This window comes from Paroedura picta, chromosome 3, assembly GCF_049243985.1.
Source record: "Paroedura picta isolate Pp20150507F chromosome 3, Ppicta_v3.0, whole genome shotgun sequence".
Classification (NCBI taxonomy): domain Eukaryota; kingdom Metazoa; phylum Chordata; class Lepidosauria; order Squamata; family Gekkonidae; genus Paroedura; species Paroedura picta.
In genome coordinates this window covers 120,954,364-120,974,804 of record NC_135371.1, presented here as the reverse complement: position 1 = coordinate 120,974,804, position 20,441 = coordinate 120,954,364, and the positions used below count along the sequence as shown (strand labels likewise).

General features: G+C 45.0%; 1 protein-coding gene across 4 annotated transcripts in view; it reads right to left on the bottom strand.

Annotated features, from left to right (window-relative positions):
• NDEL1 (nudE neurodevelopment protein 1 like 1) overlaps positions 1-20,441 on the bottom strand; it is a 41,944-nt gene that overhangs the window by 7,042 nt on the left and 14,461 nt on the right. For all 4 annotated transcript variants that reach the window (XM_077327479.1, XM_077327482.1, XM_077327480.1 and 1 more), the window contains exons 2-8: positions 17,279-17,376; positions 12,994-13,147; positions 5,445-5,593; positions 3,416-3,552; positions 2,762-2,935; positions 1,310-1,401; positions 99-250 (exon numbers count right to left, since the gene is read on the bottom strand). In XM_077327479.1, the coding sequence (XP_077183594.1) occupies positions 99-250; positions 1,310-1,401; positions 2,762-2,935; positions 3,416-3,552; positions 5,445-5,593; positions 12,994-13,147; positions 17,279-17,364 (944 nt within the window). In that variant the 5' untranslated portion in view covers positions 17,365-17,376. The remainder of the gene's footprint in view (positions 1-98; positions 251-1,309; positions 1,402-2,761; positions 2,936-3,415; positions 3,553-5,444; positions 5,594-12,993; positions 13,148-17,278; positions 17,377-20,441) is intronic.

Genomic DNA, 20,441 nt, shown 5'->3' with positions numbered 1-20,441 from the left:
AGTGAGATGCCTTTAGGTCAAACACAGAACGTTTCTGCCTGTAAGAACGTAATTTTACAATCCACCTTTTATAAATCTCAAGAGCAACCTAAACTTACGCTTTGTCATAGAATGTTGTATGTCCTGAATGACAGAATTTCATGCCGTTGCTGTTGATCATGCTGCTGTTTATATTCCCTGAAACGTAAGATTTCCGTGACGCCTGGTCTTTTGCAAAGTTTCTGCAAGCAGCTAGTTTAGATTCCAAAGCCTAAAAAAAGAGAGAAAGATAAACTTCTTTATTAATTAATTAAACCTGTTTGCCCACCTCTGCCAGGATAGTGCAGTGCATGGCGGCTGCGGTTTCATCTGCCCCCCTCTTCCTACCCCCCTCTATGAGTTTTGTATTGGGAGAATGGATATGTTTGAATTGTTTTTCTGCCATTTCTTTTATATTGTGATTTTTGTATTGGGATGTTTTTATGTCTGGGGTTTTTAATGGGGTTTTATTCGAGTTTTTACTCAGACTGATGTAACCTGCTACGAGCCAGTTGGGAGTGGCGGGTAATAAACTGAAATATAATAAAAATAATAATAATTAGCCTTTATGAAGAATCAGCATTAGAAAGGTCAACACGATAAAAGTGTTAGTAAAGTATCAGGGCCAAACTGGCCACCATTCTCACTACATTCATAACAAGAATTTCATGGTAGGCCCTTGAGGAAAAGGGAGTTTCAAGGATTACAGACAATCCTTCCTATTATATCACACACAAAAAGAATAGAACAGCTGAAACAGCTCTTTGAACTTCTTCAGCAAACAGAAGAAAAAAAAACTGAGAACAGTTGGCAAAAATGCTGCCCCAGAGGTATTTGTTAAGAACATAAGGTAAAAGAAAAGCCCTGCTGGATCAGACCAAAAGCCTATTTAATTCTGTACCCCACTTCTCACAGTTACCTGCCAGAGGATTTTGGGAAGCCCACAAGCAGGAAATGAATGCAAAAGCAACACTCCCACATCAGTTCACAATGAACCAGTATGCCTATACTTAGCTAAGCCTTTGTAATACATACTGGAGACAACAGTCCCAATAACCAAGTAATTCCACTACTATTTTCTGAAGCAAAAACCAGTGCTAACTGTGCCCAAACACCTTCATTTCTCAGTGTTCGTAAATATTACACTTATGCCACAGAAACTTGGCATCTGCTGTTTACAGTCATGCCAGATGAGCTTGCAGCTCATACTAAGGATGCACAGTCATATGATAGCATTTAGCGTTAGGCCATATTTCAACATATCCAGACCTGAACACCGCATGTTTCTTACCCCCACTTTTCTTAGGAGATCACCCACAATGTTGAGTGCAGATATTCTGGCAGATGGAGTGAGTGGACTGGTACCAAATCCATTGGGAATAGCTGCAAAACAAAACCAAGGTGGAGAAAGTTACAGTGGGTTGGACTCAGTGAATAGGTTGGACTCTCATCAGTAGAAAGTTCTGACAGTTGCAGATCTTTACTGCTTTTCCCTCCCCGCAGCAGTTCCTTTCTGACCCCAGGAAAGCTTAATACCAGAGCATTGGGACTCATGTGACCTAACAGCCATGTGGATTTGGAGGCTGCAGTAGGGAGAGGGCAGGTGTCAAAAACCCACTTCTGCATCCCCGTCTGTTGATGGAGCAGACAAAAGTGGCAAGACATTAAGTAATACTGTGTCATCCAGTTTCTCCCTCCTCACTGCAGCCTCCAAACCAATGAGGCTGTTGGGCTACTCAGGCCCTTTGACCATGGGAATAAATTCTCTGGGGTCAGGACTGCTGGGGGCAGCATGGAAAATCTTGGATCCTCACACTGGATCCAACCCACAGATGTTTTATATATGTAAGTACCCCAACATTAAAAAGAGCCTCTTGTGGCGCAGAGTGGTAAGGCAGCCGTCTGAAAGCTCTGCCCATGAGGCTGGGAGTTCGATCCCAGCAGACGGCTCAAGGTTGACTCAGCCTTCCATCCTTCCGAGGTCGGTAAAATGAGTACCCAGCTTGCTGGGGGGTAAACGGTAATGACTGGGGAAGGCACTGGCAAACCACCCCGTATTGAGTCTGCCATGAAAACGCTAGAGGGCATCACCCCAAGGGTCAGACATGACTCGGTGCTTGCACAGGGGATACCTTTACCCCAACATTTAAGAGGAATTTATTCCAAATAGAAATAGAACTTACTCCCACTCTAAGGCCCCCCGCATGCCTCCAAGGAACAGCTGTTATACTAAATATCTAGGGTGGTTGTCCTCCACCTGAATTCTGAAAATAGCAGCAGCTCATTTCTCAGCAAGACAGCAGAGCCAGCTTCTCTTCATAATGAGCCATCTAATCACCTTCTAGAGAAAAGCCATTAGGGCATCTACCCACACAGCCAAGAGCAGGGCTACACTAAGCTGTCTTCCAACATCAGCATCAGACCGTGTGAGTATACACAGCCGTAAGCCAAACCCATACTGTCACTGCCCTGAATGCTTATCTCACATACTCCCGATCTCTATGCTGCTATTATATGGAGCAAGATTTTGTAACAAGAATAACAGAGACAAAATGTAAATAACTTACACAGGAAGTATTTCCTTATACGACACAAAACTTTCTTCTAAGTTTTTCTTTGAGCCAATATTTCAAGGATAGTAAAGCTGAAACTATGCAAGTGCTTTTTAACCGCACTACACCTGCAGCTAAAAGTATTTATTCTTTCACAATCTCCACAGAACACACACGTTTGTTTCACCTACCTTTTGGTGAAGGAAAGCTGTTCTCACAGCCTTTCCCAACAGGTGTTGCTGGCAGAGATAGAGAAGCCTGGACAGCTGAATCAATCTTCTCGCAGTCCAGAGTTGGAGAACTTGGGGCTGACTTCCGGGTTACTTCCTGCTGCCTTTCCCGCACTGCTAGCTCTTGCCTTAAATCTTTAGGAGTTGAAGAAAATATTGCAGACTTACCCCTTGAGATCAAACATGAAATATCTACTAACCAGAGCACCTTCTCTCTATATTTCTTTCCTAAACATGTACCAAATAAAATACTAGAACTATATGAATCTAAAATGGGCTGAAGCTGCAAGTCATGATGTTAAACCCTAGACACGCTTCATGTGCTTTAGAGATTTATGTCAGCAATAATTAACCAGAAGTGTGTCTATTCAGAACAGAGATAGCAGTAACTGTATTAGATGGTACATCAGTCTGGAAGACACAGCTCCCATAAAAACAAGCTCCTCTGCTAGAGGAACAGGCATGTATCTGGCCATTAGTTATAGCACTGATGTCAAGAGTGCTAAAAGAACATATTCATACTGGAAAACTGGAGGAGGGACTTGCAACCTATTTAAAGTTAACACTAGATTCCATCATTCTTAAATTAGCAACCAACTGTAAATCAAGTAGTACCTCTTGCTTCATCCTTCAGTCTTTGTACAGAAACTAGCAAAGATTCTTTGTCATCCAGTTCACTTTCCAAAAAGGCATTTCTCTCAATGGCCTGATTCAGCCTTTGTTCAAAGTCTTCCAAGGAAACAATCGTAGCCCTAGAGACAAACATCCAGAGGGTATAAATCTTTAGTATGCATTTAGAGGTATGAAAAGCAGCAAAGAAAATACATGGCAAAGAAATAATATGTTTGAGAAGATAACACAGAAGCAAGTTGAGTAAACTAATCAAATATGCAAATTCAAAATCTAGGGACCAAATCTAAAATGGAACAGTGTAACTTCATTCTAGGACAGTGGTTCTCAACCTGGGGGTTGGGACCCCTTTGGGGGTCAAACAACCCTTTTACAGAGATCGCAGTAGGGCAAGCAGCTTGGCCAGGGGGCAGGGCACCATCCACACAACAGCCTTTCAGGGTAGATTGAGATAAGAGCATTCATCTGTCTGGAGCAGTGGAAAAGAGTGAGATTGGCATGGTGGGACAAGAGGCTGAACTGAACTGAGAAACCCTGGGGAAAAAACAATGTATATACAATTATGAACAATGGATCTTCACGCCATTGGTCAGTTTTGGCTTAATCTCTGTGAAAGACCAATTGCATAATTTTATGGTTGGGGGTCACCACAACATGAGGAACTGTATTAAAGGGTCATGGGCATTAGGAAGGTTGAGAACTACTGTTCTAGGAATATGCACAGTGTATTCACATGGGGCTAAAGCTAAACATGCAGTTAAGCCTCTTGCCCAAATGAATTATCCCCTCTCAGTAAAACCTACTTCTCAAGGCCTCAAATCAAGAATCCATAAGTATGTATTTTTGTACATATTTGGAAAGTATGTCTTACGCAAGAGAGCAGGAGTTCCTTAAAATATTTGAAAAAAAATCAATGTAGAAGAGATGTGTCAAAGCAGGTTGCTTAATTTAAATGTTAGTGTTTCTGTGGGCTCTACATGAGTAAAACGGTCTAGTTTTCCCTCAGCACATTCTGAAGACTGGTCCCCAGGGCAATAATCATTCCAACACTGGCCATAGACACAGAGAGACCAAATTCTGTTTGCCGAGGAGTGCAGACTAGGATTGAACCAAAGGGAAAATTATGGCTTTTAGTTTTATTGTTTATTTAAAATATTTCTATATTGCCATTCCACTCAACTCTGGGCACCTGAGGAAGCAAATATTGCAATTAAAACAGCATTTAAAATACAAATATATACAGAATATTTAAAGCTAAATAAAGCAAACACTTAGGAACTGCAGTAGGGATGAAGGCTAATAATAGTTTGTGAGCAATGCCAAATGAAACAAAAAAGTCTGTACCCACAGGCAAAGACAATGTCAGAGACAGACAAATCTTTCTAGGAAGGGACTCCAAAATTATGCCACCATAACCGCGAAGGTCCTTGGTTTGGGTTGCCACCCATGTAGCCTCAGATGGTGAGCCACCCAAAGCAGATCCTCTGCAGATAAGTAGAGGTGTCAAGTAGGTTTATATGGGAATACCCAATCCTTAAAAATGCTGGGCCCAAGCCAGATATGCTTTAACTGTCAATACCAGCAACCTTGAAGCGAAGAAGCAAACCTGGAACCAGTGAAGATTGAACAGGACTGGAATGATATGGTCCCTACAACTCACCACAGTCAATGCTCTGAATACAGCATTCTGTATCAACTGCCAAACAGTTTTCAAGGCTCTTCAATTAAGAGTTTACCACAATAGTCTAATCTAATTGTCCCCAGAGCATGCACCACTATGGCAAGATCTTACCTTTCCTTTAACACTTATTTTGTGGAAACAACAACAAACTGTGTTTATATTTCCTGCAGAGCTATGAGGTAACTAAATGAATACCAATTCATTGTTTGCAGCATAGAGAGTGTTTTAGAAGCTGCCAGAAACACCCTCTGAGTAGCATGGTAGCATCTAGGAAAGCCAAGGCCTCAGGCATAAAACAGATTCTCCAGTTGCCACCAACATTAAGGCCATTACCTCTTGGCGCGCTCAAGGTCATCATTGGCTTGCTCAAGTTCTCTCACATATTTATGCAACTGGTCTTTAATTGCCCGGGTCTGACTCAGGTCATCCTCCAACAAGGACACTTGCTTGTAGCTCTGTGCATATTGATGCTCAAGCTTCTCCTGAAAGTATAACGATAATTTGAAATTGCCCCTATGAAAACACATCAAGCAGTTTAAAGATATTCCTGCCTTCCTTTACACTACTTCAGCCAAATTAACATCATACATACAGATACATTTAGTGGCTATTGAAACCATCAGGGCAGACAAAATAGCACTCCACATGGCTCAGGTTTTTTTTAAGAGAAAAAGTAACAGACTGCATTTTCTTTCAACCTATCATCTCATCTCCAGCTGTATAGCTCTCCAAGGAAAGCAAAATTACATTAGTCAACTACTAGCAAAATATTTCAGTATTAACAAACTGCCCTTTATTAAAATGTCAGCTAAAAAACAAAACAAAACATTGGACCTTTCTTCAGTGAGGCGAAGTCCAGATAGTTATGGCACACCTCTGCTCATTCAGGTAGGGCAAATTGTAATGCAAATTGTTTGCCAAGCCTTTTGAGTGACCACTGTGTGACCTCTCCAGTCTTGTCCAAGCCCTGCTGTGTAGTTATAGTCACATCCATCATCAAGAATAGCTTGTCCAAGTGAACATCCCGTATCCTCTTCTGTGACGTCCTAGCTTGGGTGGGAAGGGATGACTTTGCCCCACTGAAGAGAAGAAACCTTCTGGTAAGGTCCCAAGTTTAGTTCTCCTTCAGTGAGGCCTAAGTCATTCAAGCAGTTAGCTGTACCAAAGCTCATGCCAGACTGGGAAAGAGTCCCATCAGTCCCATTCTGCCTGTTGCAGTACTCTGCGCCCAAAGGAAGCTTCTGCCAAAGCCACCTGGCCGATTTGGTAATGCTTCACGAACGGGAATGATGTAGTCACTTTACAAATCTCTGCCACTGGGGCCCTGATGAAGAAGGCCGCAGAAGAAGTAGCCGCTCTTGTGAAATGTGCGGTGATCCTCAGGGTGGAATCTTACCCTCGGCCTCATATACCCTAAGTATACATTGCTTGACCCAGAAAGTTAAGGTTGCAGATGAAACCGTTCTGCCCAGGTTCTGAGGGTTGTGTGAAATGAACAATGCACCCAAGCACCAGAAGGGTGCTGTTCTGTGAAGATAAATTTGGAGTGTCCTACGGACATCAAGTTTGTGCTGCACTTTTTCATCAAGACGTTATGCCCTGGGATAGTATGATGGCAAGTCCACTGGTTGTTCCAGGTGAATACGTAAGTTGACCTTGGGGATGAAGCTAAGGTCTGTCCTCAAGGTGACTGCATCCTTTGAAAGCTGCACAATTCTTTCCTGGATGATAACACTGCAAACTCTGACAGGTGCCTGGCCAAAGCAATAGCAATCAGGAATGCCACCTTCCATGACAAGAACTTTTCTGTCTATTTAAGGGGCTCAAAGGGACATTTTATAAGAGCCGTGAGGACAATCAACAAGCTCCATGTGGAGAATCTCTGCGGGACAGGAAGGTCCAACTGCTTAGCCCCTTTAAGAAAGTGCCTGATGTGCACATTATTAGATACGAAATGTTCTCTGTCCTGGCCCAGGACAGCATTGATAGCCGCTACTTGCCTTTTGGCCCAAGGACCAAAAGGATCAGGGCCCCTGTCCCTCCTAGGACAGAAGACTTGATCTGTGGCCCTATATGGCTCCAAGTACCCTCCACAGCTCCCATCTGCCCCCTTCCTCTTCTTTGTCAGTTTCTCCATATTAGTGGTGGAAGAGGAGCCACCACAGCACACTGCAGTTCAACCCTTCTTTTTGGATCCAGTCTTCTTGTTCTTTTGGCTTGCTTTGCAGGCAATGACAGGGGGAAGGCTGGAACTATTCTTGGGAGCTGATTCCTTGGACGTGTCCAGGACTGGAGCTCCGGTCTGCTCCTTGGGGGTCTCTGCAGTTGAATAGAATCTCCAGGTCTTTGCTCCCGCGCCTTGGTGGGAAGGCTCTTTGTAGCTACTACCTCATCTCCATTACATTCAACAGTTGCTGGCTAAGTAAGCTAAACCTAAATTTAAAAAATATATATTTATTTGTGTTTTTAACTAATCTAAGAGCAGAGCCTAAGAACCTGAGCAGTAGGGGAAATCAGACTACAGAATTCACTTAATGCATTGGTCCCCAACCTTTTTGAGGCTGAGGACCAGCAGGGCAACTGCCCGCCTGCACATGCCGTGCAAGCGGGCGCGTATCGCAGAAGTGCGGCCGTGCACATGCGTCATGCGCGGCCGAATCACGCATGCGTGGCACTTGCACGCACGCGTGCATGCGCAAAAGTGCCGCGCATGCACGATTTCGGCCACGCATGCACGATGCGCGGGTGCGGCCCTGATTCCCTCTCCCCCCCTCCCGCAGTAAGAAGCTTCCCGGGCCGCAAGTTTGCGGCCTGGGAAGTTTTTTACTGCGGGGGGGCGGGGAGAGGGAGCTGCGGCCCGGCGCCATTGCCTTTGCGGCCCGCGGGTTGGGGACCACTGACTTAATGGACACTCAAGCAGGCTTGGAAAAAATGTGCATTACAATTTGCCCTACCTGAGTAAGCCGAGGCATGACCTAACTACCTGGATGACTTCAGCCCCACTAAAGGAGAACCACCTTACAAAAGTCTTAAGAAAAGCCAGCTATGTTGGTGCTTTCCACAGCACCTCTGCCAATCCATTCCACAGTACAGTGGCAACAGAAGTGTCTGGAAATGGGCCAAAAAATGAGTGGCTCACACTGAATGTGAGAACTGAAAACAGAAATTACTGTGAGGAGTGCAGCTGACCAAGTATACTTGAACGAAAAAAATATATACTTGAACAAAAAAAAATTAATGCACACTCCTAATAACCACTTCCAAATTATGCTTTATGCCTTAGATCAGTGGTCCCCAACCTGCGGGCCGCGGCCCGGTGCCGGGCCGCAAAGGCCATGGCACCGGGCCGCGGCTCCCTCTCCCCGCCCCGCCCCCGCAGTAAAAAACTTCCCAGGTCGCAAGCTTGCGGCCCGGGAAGCTTCTTACTGCGGGAGGCGGGGAGAGGGAATCAGGGCCGGGCCGCGCCTGTGCGGGCCACGCCCGCTCGGCCCGATCCGCGGGCGCGGCCCGTGGGCGCGGCCCGGGCGCGGCTCGCGGGCGCGGCTCGGGTGCGGCCCGATCCGCGGGCGCGGCGTGGGCGCGGCCCGCGGGCGCGGCCCGATCCGTGGGCGCGGCCCGCGGGCGCGGCCCGATCCGCGGGCGTGGCCCGCACGGGCGCGGTCCGCGGGGGCGCGGCCCGATGCCCTGCCGGTCCCCAGCCTCGGAAAGGTTGGGGACCACTGCCTTAGATTTTGTAGGAAAATGAGCATTCTGCATTATTTGCTGTGTTGTTTTTAAACATGTCCCGGGCTACAGGTAATATATGAACAGTCTCTAAATCAGACATGATGGAAGAAAGCACTCCTGGCAACAACGCCATCTCCTTTTTACACTAATAAGGCTCTTAAGAACACACGGACTTTTTACCTGACCAGCTAATGCAGGACTTAAGAAATTTTCTTTGACTTTAGAATCCAGATCCAAAACTTAATCCTTCAGGGGTTGTAATTAATAACACAATTTTCTAATAATTGCTTCCATTAAACCTAATCCAAACCTCTTCAGTTTCTCATAATTTTATTAAAATGGACTACACTGTGGTATTAAAAAATAAAGGAGAAATCGTCATCATAAAATATAAATATAATATAAAATAAATAAATAAATAAATAAATAACAAAAAGCTAATTTCTAAACCCAGTCTAACTTCTTCCCAGATTCTCATAATTCCATTATTGTCTTTAAAAGCTCCATTTATTTGAATATTGCAGTATAGTGGTTAGAAATTAATTCATCTACTAGATAAGATAAGATAAGATAAGATACATTTATTTGTATATAGCCATAGGCCTTTACAAAATATAAAATACAAATTTACAAACAGTAAAATAGAAAAAAGGAACTGTATAAAAATATAAAATTTAAGACCAAAAAACTGAAACAGCATACAAAGTGCAAGAGTGTTAAGAGGCTGCCTTAGTGGTTGTAACATTGGCCCTTATTTTCCTTGCAGCCAAGGCAAATAGGGCGGTTTTATATGTTACATCATCAACCTGGTCAGATAAAAGATAGATTATCTTTTCAGCGACGGAGTGAAGGTTAGAACCCCGTAAGGTCTCATTGAGGAATTTGGCTCTGGGTTGGGCATAAAGTAAGCAGTCAAAGATGTAGTGGGGTAAATCCTCCAGAGCTTGTGCACCACAAATACAGAAACGCTGGTTTTTTGGCGTACAGCTAAATCGACCCGCCAGTACCTCTGTAGGCATCGTTTCGAATCGAAGTGATGTAAAAGCTACTCTGAGATTATGGTTACTGATTTTCATTAGATAAGAGGATCTACGATGGTCATATTTAAACCGCTTAAACCATGTTGCTGTCTTAATTTCCAAAATTTGCATTCTGTCTAACTGGGCATCACTTTTGAAGATCCAGTCTCTAAGGTGAGAGTTATTAGCTGAAGGATTTAGGAGGTCATCGGGGATGGAGTAGCGTGCAATAAGGCTATTAATAAGGCAATGCCGTGCTGGATCCTTAGATAACATTATATTAAAGGACTGATGACTAAATTTGTTTAAGTTGGCTAACCTGAGGTTTTTCCACTGTTTTAAAATTGCCAAATGTACTCGGGCACTAAGAGAAGGCAGACCTGTTTCTGCCCTCATCAAAACAGCCGGAGTTCCCCTAGGTAGGGCTAGAATTCGCCTTAAGAATATATTTTGAACAGATTCTAGCCTAGGTATGAAGTTTTCCTTCCATCCCCAGACCTCTACTCCATACAAAAGATGGGGGATAACCTTGCACTTGTATAATTTGAGGGCTGGATCGATGAGGAAGCCTCCTGTTGTATAATAAAACTTCAGAATAGTGCCCACTAGGCGTGTTGCAGAGGCTCTAATGGTGTCCAGATGAAGTTTCCAATTCAGCCTCTCACTAAATGTGATACCCAGATATTTAAATGAGTTGCACTGGCTAACAGAATTTCCAGATATGCTCCAAGAGAACTTTTTGGCCCTTTTTCTAAAGACCATTACTTTTGTCTTATCGTAATTTATTTTAAGACCTTCTTCTTTACAATAAGCACCAAGTTGTTGTAGTAGTCTTTGCATCCCAATTTTTGTGAGGGAAATTAGGGCCATGTCATCTGCATAAAGTAAAATAGATATTTTTTGACCTCCTAGTATGGGAGGAACAAATTGTGGGCCAGAGAGTCTTTCTGCAATGTTGTTAATGTATAAATTAAACAGCAGGGGAGCCAACACACATCCCTGCTTGACGCCCTTGCATGTTGGAATTTTGTTGGTTAGGGAGCCAGAAATTCCCACTCTAATTTGAGCATAAGTGTCAAAGTGCAACTCCCGCAGCAGAAATAGGAGCCGCCTATCAATGTTCAAGTCTGCTAATTTTTGCCATAGGCGCTGCCTGTCTATAGAATCAAAAGCTGCGGCCAAGTCAACGAATGCAACGTACAACACTTTCTTAGGGCCATTTATCCCTGAATAGACCAGTTGCTGAAGTATCTGACATTGGTCAATAGTACTAAAGCCCTTTCTGAATCCAGCTTGATGTGGGTATAAAATATGATTTTCATCTGCCCATTCCTCCAGCTTAATCAGTAAGTACTTACTGTACAGTTTTGCTGCTATGTCTAGCAAACTAATAGGCCTATAGTTATTTGGAGCTGATTTGTCCCCTTTTTTGTAAATGGGCACAACAATGCTAAGTTTCCATCCAGGGGGGATTTGGCCTGTATTGTTAATTTGCGAGAAGGTTTTTGCTAATATAGGAGACCACCATGATGGAAAGGCTTTATAAAGATCTGTAGGGATCAGATCTTCCCCTGGGGACTTACCAGATGTCAATGAGGAGATCAGGCCTTTGATTTCAGCCTCTGAAACTGTGTGCCAAACTGGGAGATCTGTTAGATCAGGAGGGATATGTTGTAAATGTGACATGGCTGTTGGGGGTGAAGCCAAATGGGCTCCAAAGACCTTGCTAAAATGCAGGGCCCAATCTTTAGCTGGTATTTGAGCCTCCAGATGATGGGACCAGGTGTTTAAACTATTGGAGACTAGTGCCCAAAAACGTGAGTCATTTTTCTCAGAAACCGCCCGATCTAATTCTTTCCATAAGGATTTGGCATGTTCGAGCTTTTTTTGTTTAATTAATTTTTTGTATTGTGATCTTAAATACAAAAGTTGGGGCATCCAGAACTCATTAGTATTTCTCCTTGCTTTCCTCATGGTGTGGGTTATATATTTTTTGAGAGTTTTACACTCTTGGTCAAACCAACCATTATTTGGATATGGTGAAAGTTTGATTGGTCTGTTATTAACAAGAAACGGCTTTAGGAGAGTAGTAATAGCTTCCCAGATTTGGATAGCATCATTATCTGACTGAAGGATAGCATGCCTCAAAGATTCTGTTTCTGGGTTTGCAAAAAATTGGGAGAATTTGGATTGAAGCTGATCAGACCATTTGAGTCTCCTAGAACATGGTAAACCTGCTAATTCAGAAACTGGTTTCAAGATTTTACTGCCAGTAGTTTTAAGTGTTAGTCTCAGTGGGCAGTGGTCACTTAACAAGCTATCAACAACCTCAAACTTGGCTACTAGGTTAAGTAAATCAGATTTTTCACCATGCAGATTCCATTAAGTTCGTTTTCCCCTTCCAATGGCTAAAGGGAACCCCTTCCTCCCTTTTTCACATGTGGAAAAATTGATGCTTCTACTGAGAACTGCTACAATAACTTGGCTTCTACAGAAGGAATCAGTAATTTTGGTAAGATATGCCCTTAACTTTTCCTGGTGTGATTTTAACAGCTAGGACCATGGACCTAGTTTCCAGGTGGTACATTCTACAACCCCAAGAATCTTGTCAACACTGATCATAGAGCTCAATCCATATCCATAACTACGCATAAAAGCTTATGAAATGTATGTTTGGCATCTGAACTGCATTAAATTCCACTTTGAGAGTACTTACTCCTCAAACATCTATTTACACCCCCCCCCCCAATATCTAGCATTGGGCTGAATCATACAGTTGCAATTTTTTTAAATTCTCAGAAAATTTGTGGACAAATCTTTCATTGTCTTGAGATGTCTGATTTGCAACAGCAAACTACTGAACAATGCACAGTTTATCATGGCAGCATAACAGAAATCAATACATTCTACCCTCAGTCTTACAGCTCCATAACCAGAGAATAGAAGGGTACTTAATCAGTAAAGGAGAACCAAAAGAAGTTTAAAATATTAACTAGTCGATGTTTGTACTGAATATAGTACATTCAAAAGATCAGGTTGTGAAATCTGTAGAAAACACTGCAGGCAGGATAGTTCACAATTAACTAATCCTGGAACATATGTCCACACTATATATATATTCTCACCAGCGCCATTACCTTTAATGTTTCCACTTCCTGCTTCAGTCTTTGGTTGTCTGCTTGCAAGTCACGGTTCCTCTGTTCGGCTTGTACCAGCTGTGCTTCCAATTCTGCTTCCAGTTCCCTGCTACCTTCCTGGAACTCAGCCAGCTCTTCGCGTGCCTCCTGGAAACTGTGCAAAGGATGTTACTACAGACCAGCCAAGTTCCTACCCTACTGACTTTACTTGTGGTCATTAACCACACTATTCTACCCTCGGAAAGCATTATGTAGATTATCATGAAAACTTAGTATCAGTGCTCTTCCCTGGAAAAGTATGCTATATGATTATTGTACCTTATCCCAGTGGTCCCCAACCTTTATTAGGCTGGGGACCGGCAGGGCATTGGGTCGCGCCCGCAGGGACCGCGCCCGCGCGGGACACGCCCATGCTTTGGGCCGCGCCCGCGGATCGGGCCGTGCCCGCGAGCCGCGCCCGGCCGCACCCACGGATCGGGCCGCGCCCGCGGATCGGGCCGAGCGGGCACGGCCTGGCCCTGATTCCCTCCCCGCCCTCCCGCAGTAAGTAGCTTCCCGGGCCACAAGCTTGCGGCCTGGGAAGTTTTTTACTGCGGGGGGGGGGGGGGCGGGGAGAGGGAGCCGCGGCCCGGCGCCATGGCCTTTGCGGCCCGGCACCAGGCCGCGGCCCGCAGGTTGGGGACCACTGCCTTATCCTATAGACATCTCTGGTAGAAGGCCAATACAGAATTTTTCCAATCATGTATGATCATAGGTTCTCCTGAACCTGTCCGCTGATTTTTATACTCTTTATTATCACAATAATCTACTTAGTCAGTAGGTGGGGTTGAGAGATGAAATTACTACAGTATACTACTTCCACTTCCTGTCAGGCAGCCCTAAAAACATGGTGCTGACAAGACAGCTGTTCTGTACCACAGCATGTCTCAAGGCTCCACTATACCCTTTGTGCCATTAACATCTGTACACAGCCCGTGGCGCCACGGGCGCCACGGACTGAATAAAAGACTAAGGGGTAGTGGGGAGGAGTTAGGGCGGGACCGGTCCGGGATAAAAACTCGGAGGGGCCAATCAGGAGCCGCGAAGCGGCTCCTGATTGGCCCCTCCAAGTGTCCATCCCGTCCGAAGCAGGCAATAGGGAGCCGCGCAAAGCGCGGCTCCCCATTACCTGCTTCACCCGCACAGCGACAGGTGAGCGGTCGCCCGCGCTGCCTTCTCCCGGCCGCCGGAGCGAGGGCGCTCCGGAGGCCGAGAGAACGCCGTTCGCCGCTTGGGGAGGGTGGGGGTGGTGGGAGCCGGCCTTCTATCGGCCTCCGGAGCGCCCTCGCGGCAGCGAGGGCGCTCCGCAGGGCGAGAGAACGTCGTTCTCCGTTCTCGGGGGGGGGAGCTGTCTAGCGCCCATTTTATGACAATATAAAATGGGCTTGAAATCTAGTCTACCTATAATTCCCAAGATTGGTTTTCTGGAAATCTGAAGTGAAAGGTTACTTAATTTTTATCATATTTTGTACTATACTCATAGTCTTTCCCATACCTGTAATCCGCTTAGCCTCACTGCATTACTATGTTTTACTGGGAATTTTTGCTGTTAGGTTTAGAGGTTTTTTTAACATACTTTGTAATCTGCTTGCTGCTTGACTGAATATACCTTATTTGTAATCTACCTTGTGTCCCAATAAGAAAAAGGAGCCAGCATAGTGCAGTGGTTAAAAAGCGCAGATTAATCTAGATAATCGGATTTGATTCCCCACTCCTTCATATGCAGCCAGCTGGGTGACCTTAGTCAGTCCTTTCAGAGCTGTTCTTTCACAGCAGTTCTCTCAGAGCTGTCTCAGCCCCACCTATCTCACAGGGTATCGGTAGTAGGAAAAGGATTGTAGGAAATGTGATTGTAAGCAACTCCTTTGAGTAGTAAAAAGTGAGGAATAAAAAAAATCAGCTCGTTTTCTATGTGTGAAGCTAATAAGTACCAAGAGCTATTTCTACTTTTCAACCATGCAACAGTGGATAATATAGGAGGTATGATAAGGTTGAAAAAGTGGGATCTAACTTGTAGTTAACTAGTAGTTAAGCCCACTTTAAGAGCGGGCAGGAAGGAGGGCCTGCTCCCCCCACTCCCCAGCTCCTGTTGCAGCAAGGCAAGAGCTGGAGGTAGACCTGCTGCCATCTCAGCAGCCGCCACAGGCTCTTCCTTGCAGGTTGGATGGGAGCACTTTGGGGGGGAAACGCCACCCTAACAGCGCAACCCCTTGCCTCGGGGGGAGGCAGCCAGTGCAGGGGGCTCTGGTGGTTCCAGCACCACTCTGGACCAGGAGGCAGCACAGAAGCCTCCAGCATCCCCCGCACCCCGACTGCGTTGCTCCATGCACTGTGGGTAGGCGGGTGGAGGCTTCTAGTGGCTACAGCCTGACACAGAACTGGGAGGCTGCAAAGAAGCCTCCCCTCACGTGACAGCTCTTAGTGCAATGGGCTGGGAGGCGGCTTGCCACTTCCTCCCCACCAGTGTGAGGAGGCACCGAATGGGGCGTGCCACTCTCGTCAACCATTCCAGGATCTTGTGGTGATAGCTGGGGGGGGGGGGGTAGGCTGTTGGTGGATTCCAGCTCACTTCTAAAATAGGCTTTAGCCGGGCTTGTGGCCCCCATCAGAGGGCTAGAAAAGCCTCTGATTGGTCCTCAGTGGGGGAGGACCCTGTCACAGTAAGGGTGAATCCGAGGCAGCGAGGTGGTGACTGTCAGTGTGCCACCTCCTCTGAGTAGCCCTCGGGGAGGGGAGAGCCCCACCACCACCAAGGGCCAATCATAGGGCTGGCACATTGTGAGAAGTACCCTGCACATTTTATTATATAGGATTATCTCCTGGCTATGAGGGGAAACTAACTTGAAGCATGAAGTAACAAAGAGACATACAAGTTCACCATCTTGTTCATTCTATAACATGCAGCTGTTCATTCTTATTGTAAAGGTCCCCTCGCCACGTGACAATTTTGTTTTGATATTGTGGGGTATTTCAAGCAAAACTGTCTGATACAGCATAAAGGACTATCATTCAAAAGAAAAGTCAAACATTTGCTGGATTGTACCCAAACTCTTGGACACCTAAAGTTGATCTCTGAATCTCAATATATTTTGTAAGTTGTAACTTTGTAGAGTTTTTAATCAATTAACAGATTCCAAATGTTAAGAATAATAACCATACAGGTCTCCTATTTAGATTTTAGGAACAGAATGGCAATACCTATGTATTTCCATGTCCAAAGATAAAAAGAAGTAGCTCCAGGTGAAGGAGGAGACCTGAACAATGAAAATAATTATATACTCTTCCCCAGGCTCAAAATTCACCCCCCCCCCCAATCTGCTATTCAGACTTTTTGGACGGGGGATCCTGAGATGATTTGTTCACAAATTTCCCCTAAATATATATGTTTGGCCCTCAAGAGAAAGAGTGGTTAGGCTTTGAATGTTTATACCTCACAATATATTAACCAGTTGGACATGAGTGCAGCAAATATTTGTGTCCTAAAATATATTAAACTGTTAAAAAAAACCCACAATGTACACTTTGTCTACTGTTAATCTTTTTTGCTTTTTAAATAGCTCTGCTCTGGCAAACTGCACTACAGAATCTATTCAAAAGGTACACTACGTCAGAACAATGAAGCTACTATCTGGTCGCTAAGGGGGTGTGCTTTCTGGTGACACATAACTGCTGCCTTTGTCTTGCACTTCACATCAGGCATACTCTGCATTCAAGCAGCAAACTGAATTAATTCGGATCATGCATTTACTGGGCTGCACTCAGAATATAAAGGGGGAGGGACTCAGATGGCAGTTTAGTCACTGATAACGCCTGTAATTCACAAGCTAGGAATGACCTTATTCATCAAAATTAGCCAGCCTTACAGTTAATTGAAACTTCACTTTAACCAAAATTTTGAAGAGGCACGCCAAAATAAACTAGATACAGTATTAAACCATCAATGAGGTTTGAGACTGAATTTGCCAAGGGTAGCAAGTAGCAGCATTCATGAGACGATAAAGGGTCCCATTGTTTGTAAAAGTAGATTTCTAACAATGCAAGGCCACTCCTGGACAAAAATTCAGCCTTTGCACCCTAGAGCTCACATCTACCCTAGAAATAAATGGCTCTCAGCTGCTGAATTCATGGGGCAACATTTTAAAGATTATCACAAAGGAAGCAATTCCAGTGCATTAACTTCTATCAAAGAGAAATTCATAATTCATAATATGCCACTACAAAATGGAGCTGCCATACAGGTCCGTACCTTTGCTTGTACTTCAAAGAAAGCTCCTTCCAGTATGCAGTTTCTTCCTCTGGACTTGAAAACTCTGGGATTTCTCCACTGTCCATGATCAGGGAAACCTGCAAAATGTATCATAAATCCAAGTAAGGCCACAAAGCTTAAGAGAATATTCAAAACATACTCATACGTTCAGGACACAATAGTTTCCCAAAATTACATACCTATAAGGCAAGTAGATATACACCTCAACTTTTGTCTCCATCACCAGAAAAGCTGATGTGGCACAGTGATATGTTCTAACTGGCAATGAAAAAGCAGTAGAGATTTCAGTCCTAACCCAGAAGTAGACCTCAAAAACCTTCAGAAGTTATTTTTATTTGAGACCTATCACAAGAGTCATCTGCTTTAAAAATTTAGAAAAGCCAGACTCTTTGTATGTTCTGGAGTGTATAATGGCAAGACAAATCTGATTAAGGGATATACAAACTGATGATTCACATTTCCAATAGTACTGAAGCTTTCCAGACAGAAGAGGTACCTACATTTGTAAAACATGCACTAGGTGATAATTATGGTTCTATTTTAGATCAGCAACAATTTGGTTATGCTCCTCAAGAAACAAAAAGGTTACATGACTAGTTTCCTTAATTTCATGTTTTATATAGGTGGTTGGGAAGGTCTTGTATGTATACACCTTCTTATTATTTAATACAGGATGATCTTGATAGGCTCGAGAAGTGGGCAAAAATTATAAAATTATAAAAAATGTATAAAATTAAGTTCAATAGGGGAAAAAGTAAAGTTCTGCATTTAGGTAGGAAAAAACAAATATACCAATATAAGATGGGGGTGACGTCTTGGCAGTAGCAAGTGCAAAAAAGATCTAGGAGTCTTAGTAGACCACAAATTGAACATGAGTCAACAGTGTGACTCTGTGGGTAAAAAGGCAAATGGGATTTTGGGCTGTATCAAACGGAGTATCGTGTCCAGATCATGGAAGGTGATGGTACCGCTTTACTCTGCTCTGGTTCGGCCTCCTATGGAGTACTGTGTTCAGTTTTGGGCACCCCAGTTGAAGAGAGATGTAGACAAACTGAAGCGTGTCCAGAGGAGGGCAACAAAGATGGTGAGGGAGCTCAGTCTGTTTAGCCTGGAGAGGAGACGACTGAGAGGGGATCTGATAACTATCTTCAAATATTTAAAAGGCTGCCATATATTTATTTATTTCTTAAACTTTTATACCACCGTTACCTTAGGCTCACAGCGGTTTACAAGATAAAAATTGCAAAAAAAAAACATAGTTAAAACCATTAAAACCAATCCACACTATCAACGTTATCAACGTTAGGCAACAGGCGAGCACTAAATAACCCCACTATCCCCCCCCCAAACTGCCCCATGTTAGCTGAGGGACATCAGGTTGCTAATATGGGAGTGAGGCAATCAGATCATTCAGATGAACCCAGGGAGCCCAGATCTAATGTCTGGACCACCCGCCCTGGCCTCAACCATATGCCTGGCAGAAGAGCTCCGTCTTGCAGGCCCTGCGGAAAGCTGTTAACTTCAACAGGGCCCTTCACTCTTCCGGGAGCTCATTCCACCAGGTTGGGGCCAAGAATGAAAAAGCCCTGCCCCGGGTCAAGGCCAGGCAAACATCCCAAGGGCCAGAAACCACCAGTAGGTTTGCACCCGCAGAGGGAAGGGCCCTGCAGGGAGGCATAAGCAACCAAGCGGTCCCGTAGGTAGGCAGGACCCAGGCCGCGTGTAGCCTTAAAGGTTAAAACCAAAATCTTGAACTTGATCCGGAAACAAATTGGCAACCAGTGCAGATATTGGAGTACCAGCTGAATGCGGGCCCTTCCAAGGTGTTCTAGTGAGGACCCTAGCAGCCGCATAGTGTACCAATTATAACTTCCAGGTCAAAGACAAGGGCAGGCCCACATAGAGTGATTTACAGTAGTCTAGTCTGGAGGTGACTGTTGTATGGATCACTGTGGCTAAGTGATCTGAGGACACGTAGGGCGTTAGTAGTCTGGCTTGGCAAAGATGGAAAAATGCCGCCTGGGCTACTTTTGTGATCTGAGCCTCCATGGAAAGGGAAGCATCAAAGGTCACACCCAAATTATTGGCTATTGGTGCAGGTGTTTATTGCACTCTGTCCAGGCATGGGAGGCGCGCTTCCTGATCTGGCCCTCTTCTGCCCAGCCACAGGACCTCCGTTTTGGAGGGGTTGAGCTTCAGGCGACTCTGCCTGAGCCATCCAGCCACTGCTTCCAAACAGCTAGCAATTGTATTTGGGGCCCTCCATTAGGAAGTAGAGCTGGGTGTCATCCACATATTGGTAACATCCCAGTCCATAGCCCCAGACCAGCTGGGCTAGAGGGCACATATAGATGTTGAAATATGTGGAGGAGAGTATCGTCCCCTGCGGAACCCCACATGAGAGCTCGCAGGGTTCTGATAATTCATCCCCCACTGCAACCCTCTGCATTCGGTTCCGGAGAAAGGAGACCAGCCATTGTAGCGCAGCCCCTCTTATTCCGGTTCTGGCGAGGCGATGTGCCAATATCTCATGGTCAACCATATCAAATGCGGCTGACAAATTTAAAAGCACCAGTATGGCGGAACTACCTCGGTCCAGCTGGCGGCGGATATCATCCATCAAGGCGACCAGCACAGTCTCCACCCCATGGCTAGGTCGGAAACCAAACTGGTATGGGTCAAGGGCCAAAGTTTCCTCCAGAAATGCTAGAAGCTGGTCAGCCGCAGCCCGCTCTATCACCTTTCCTAGCAACGCAAGATGCGAGACTGGGCGGTAACTGGCGGGGTCCCGCGGGTCTAGCGATGTTTTCTTCAGCAGAGGATGCACTACTGTTTCCTTAAGTCCCTCAGGGAACTCTCCAGATGTTAATAATAGGTTGATAATCTCCCTCAAGGGACCACCTACCCATTGGTCGTCTGATTTCAGCAACCGGGCAGGGATCTAAGGGTCAAGTGGTTACTCTGACTGAAGTTAGTAGTCTGCCCACTTCGGTTAAAGAGAGCCACCTAAAGCCATCAAACAACAACTCCTGGGACGGCCACAGAGCCTCCAGTTCACTCACTATCAACTGTGGCAGGTAGATCGCGGTGGAGTAACCAAACTTTGTCCGCGAAATACCTTGATAAAGCTGCACAGCTCAAA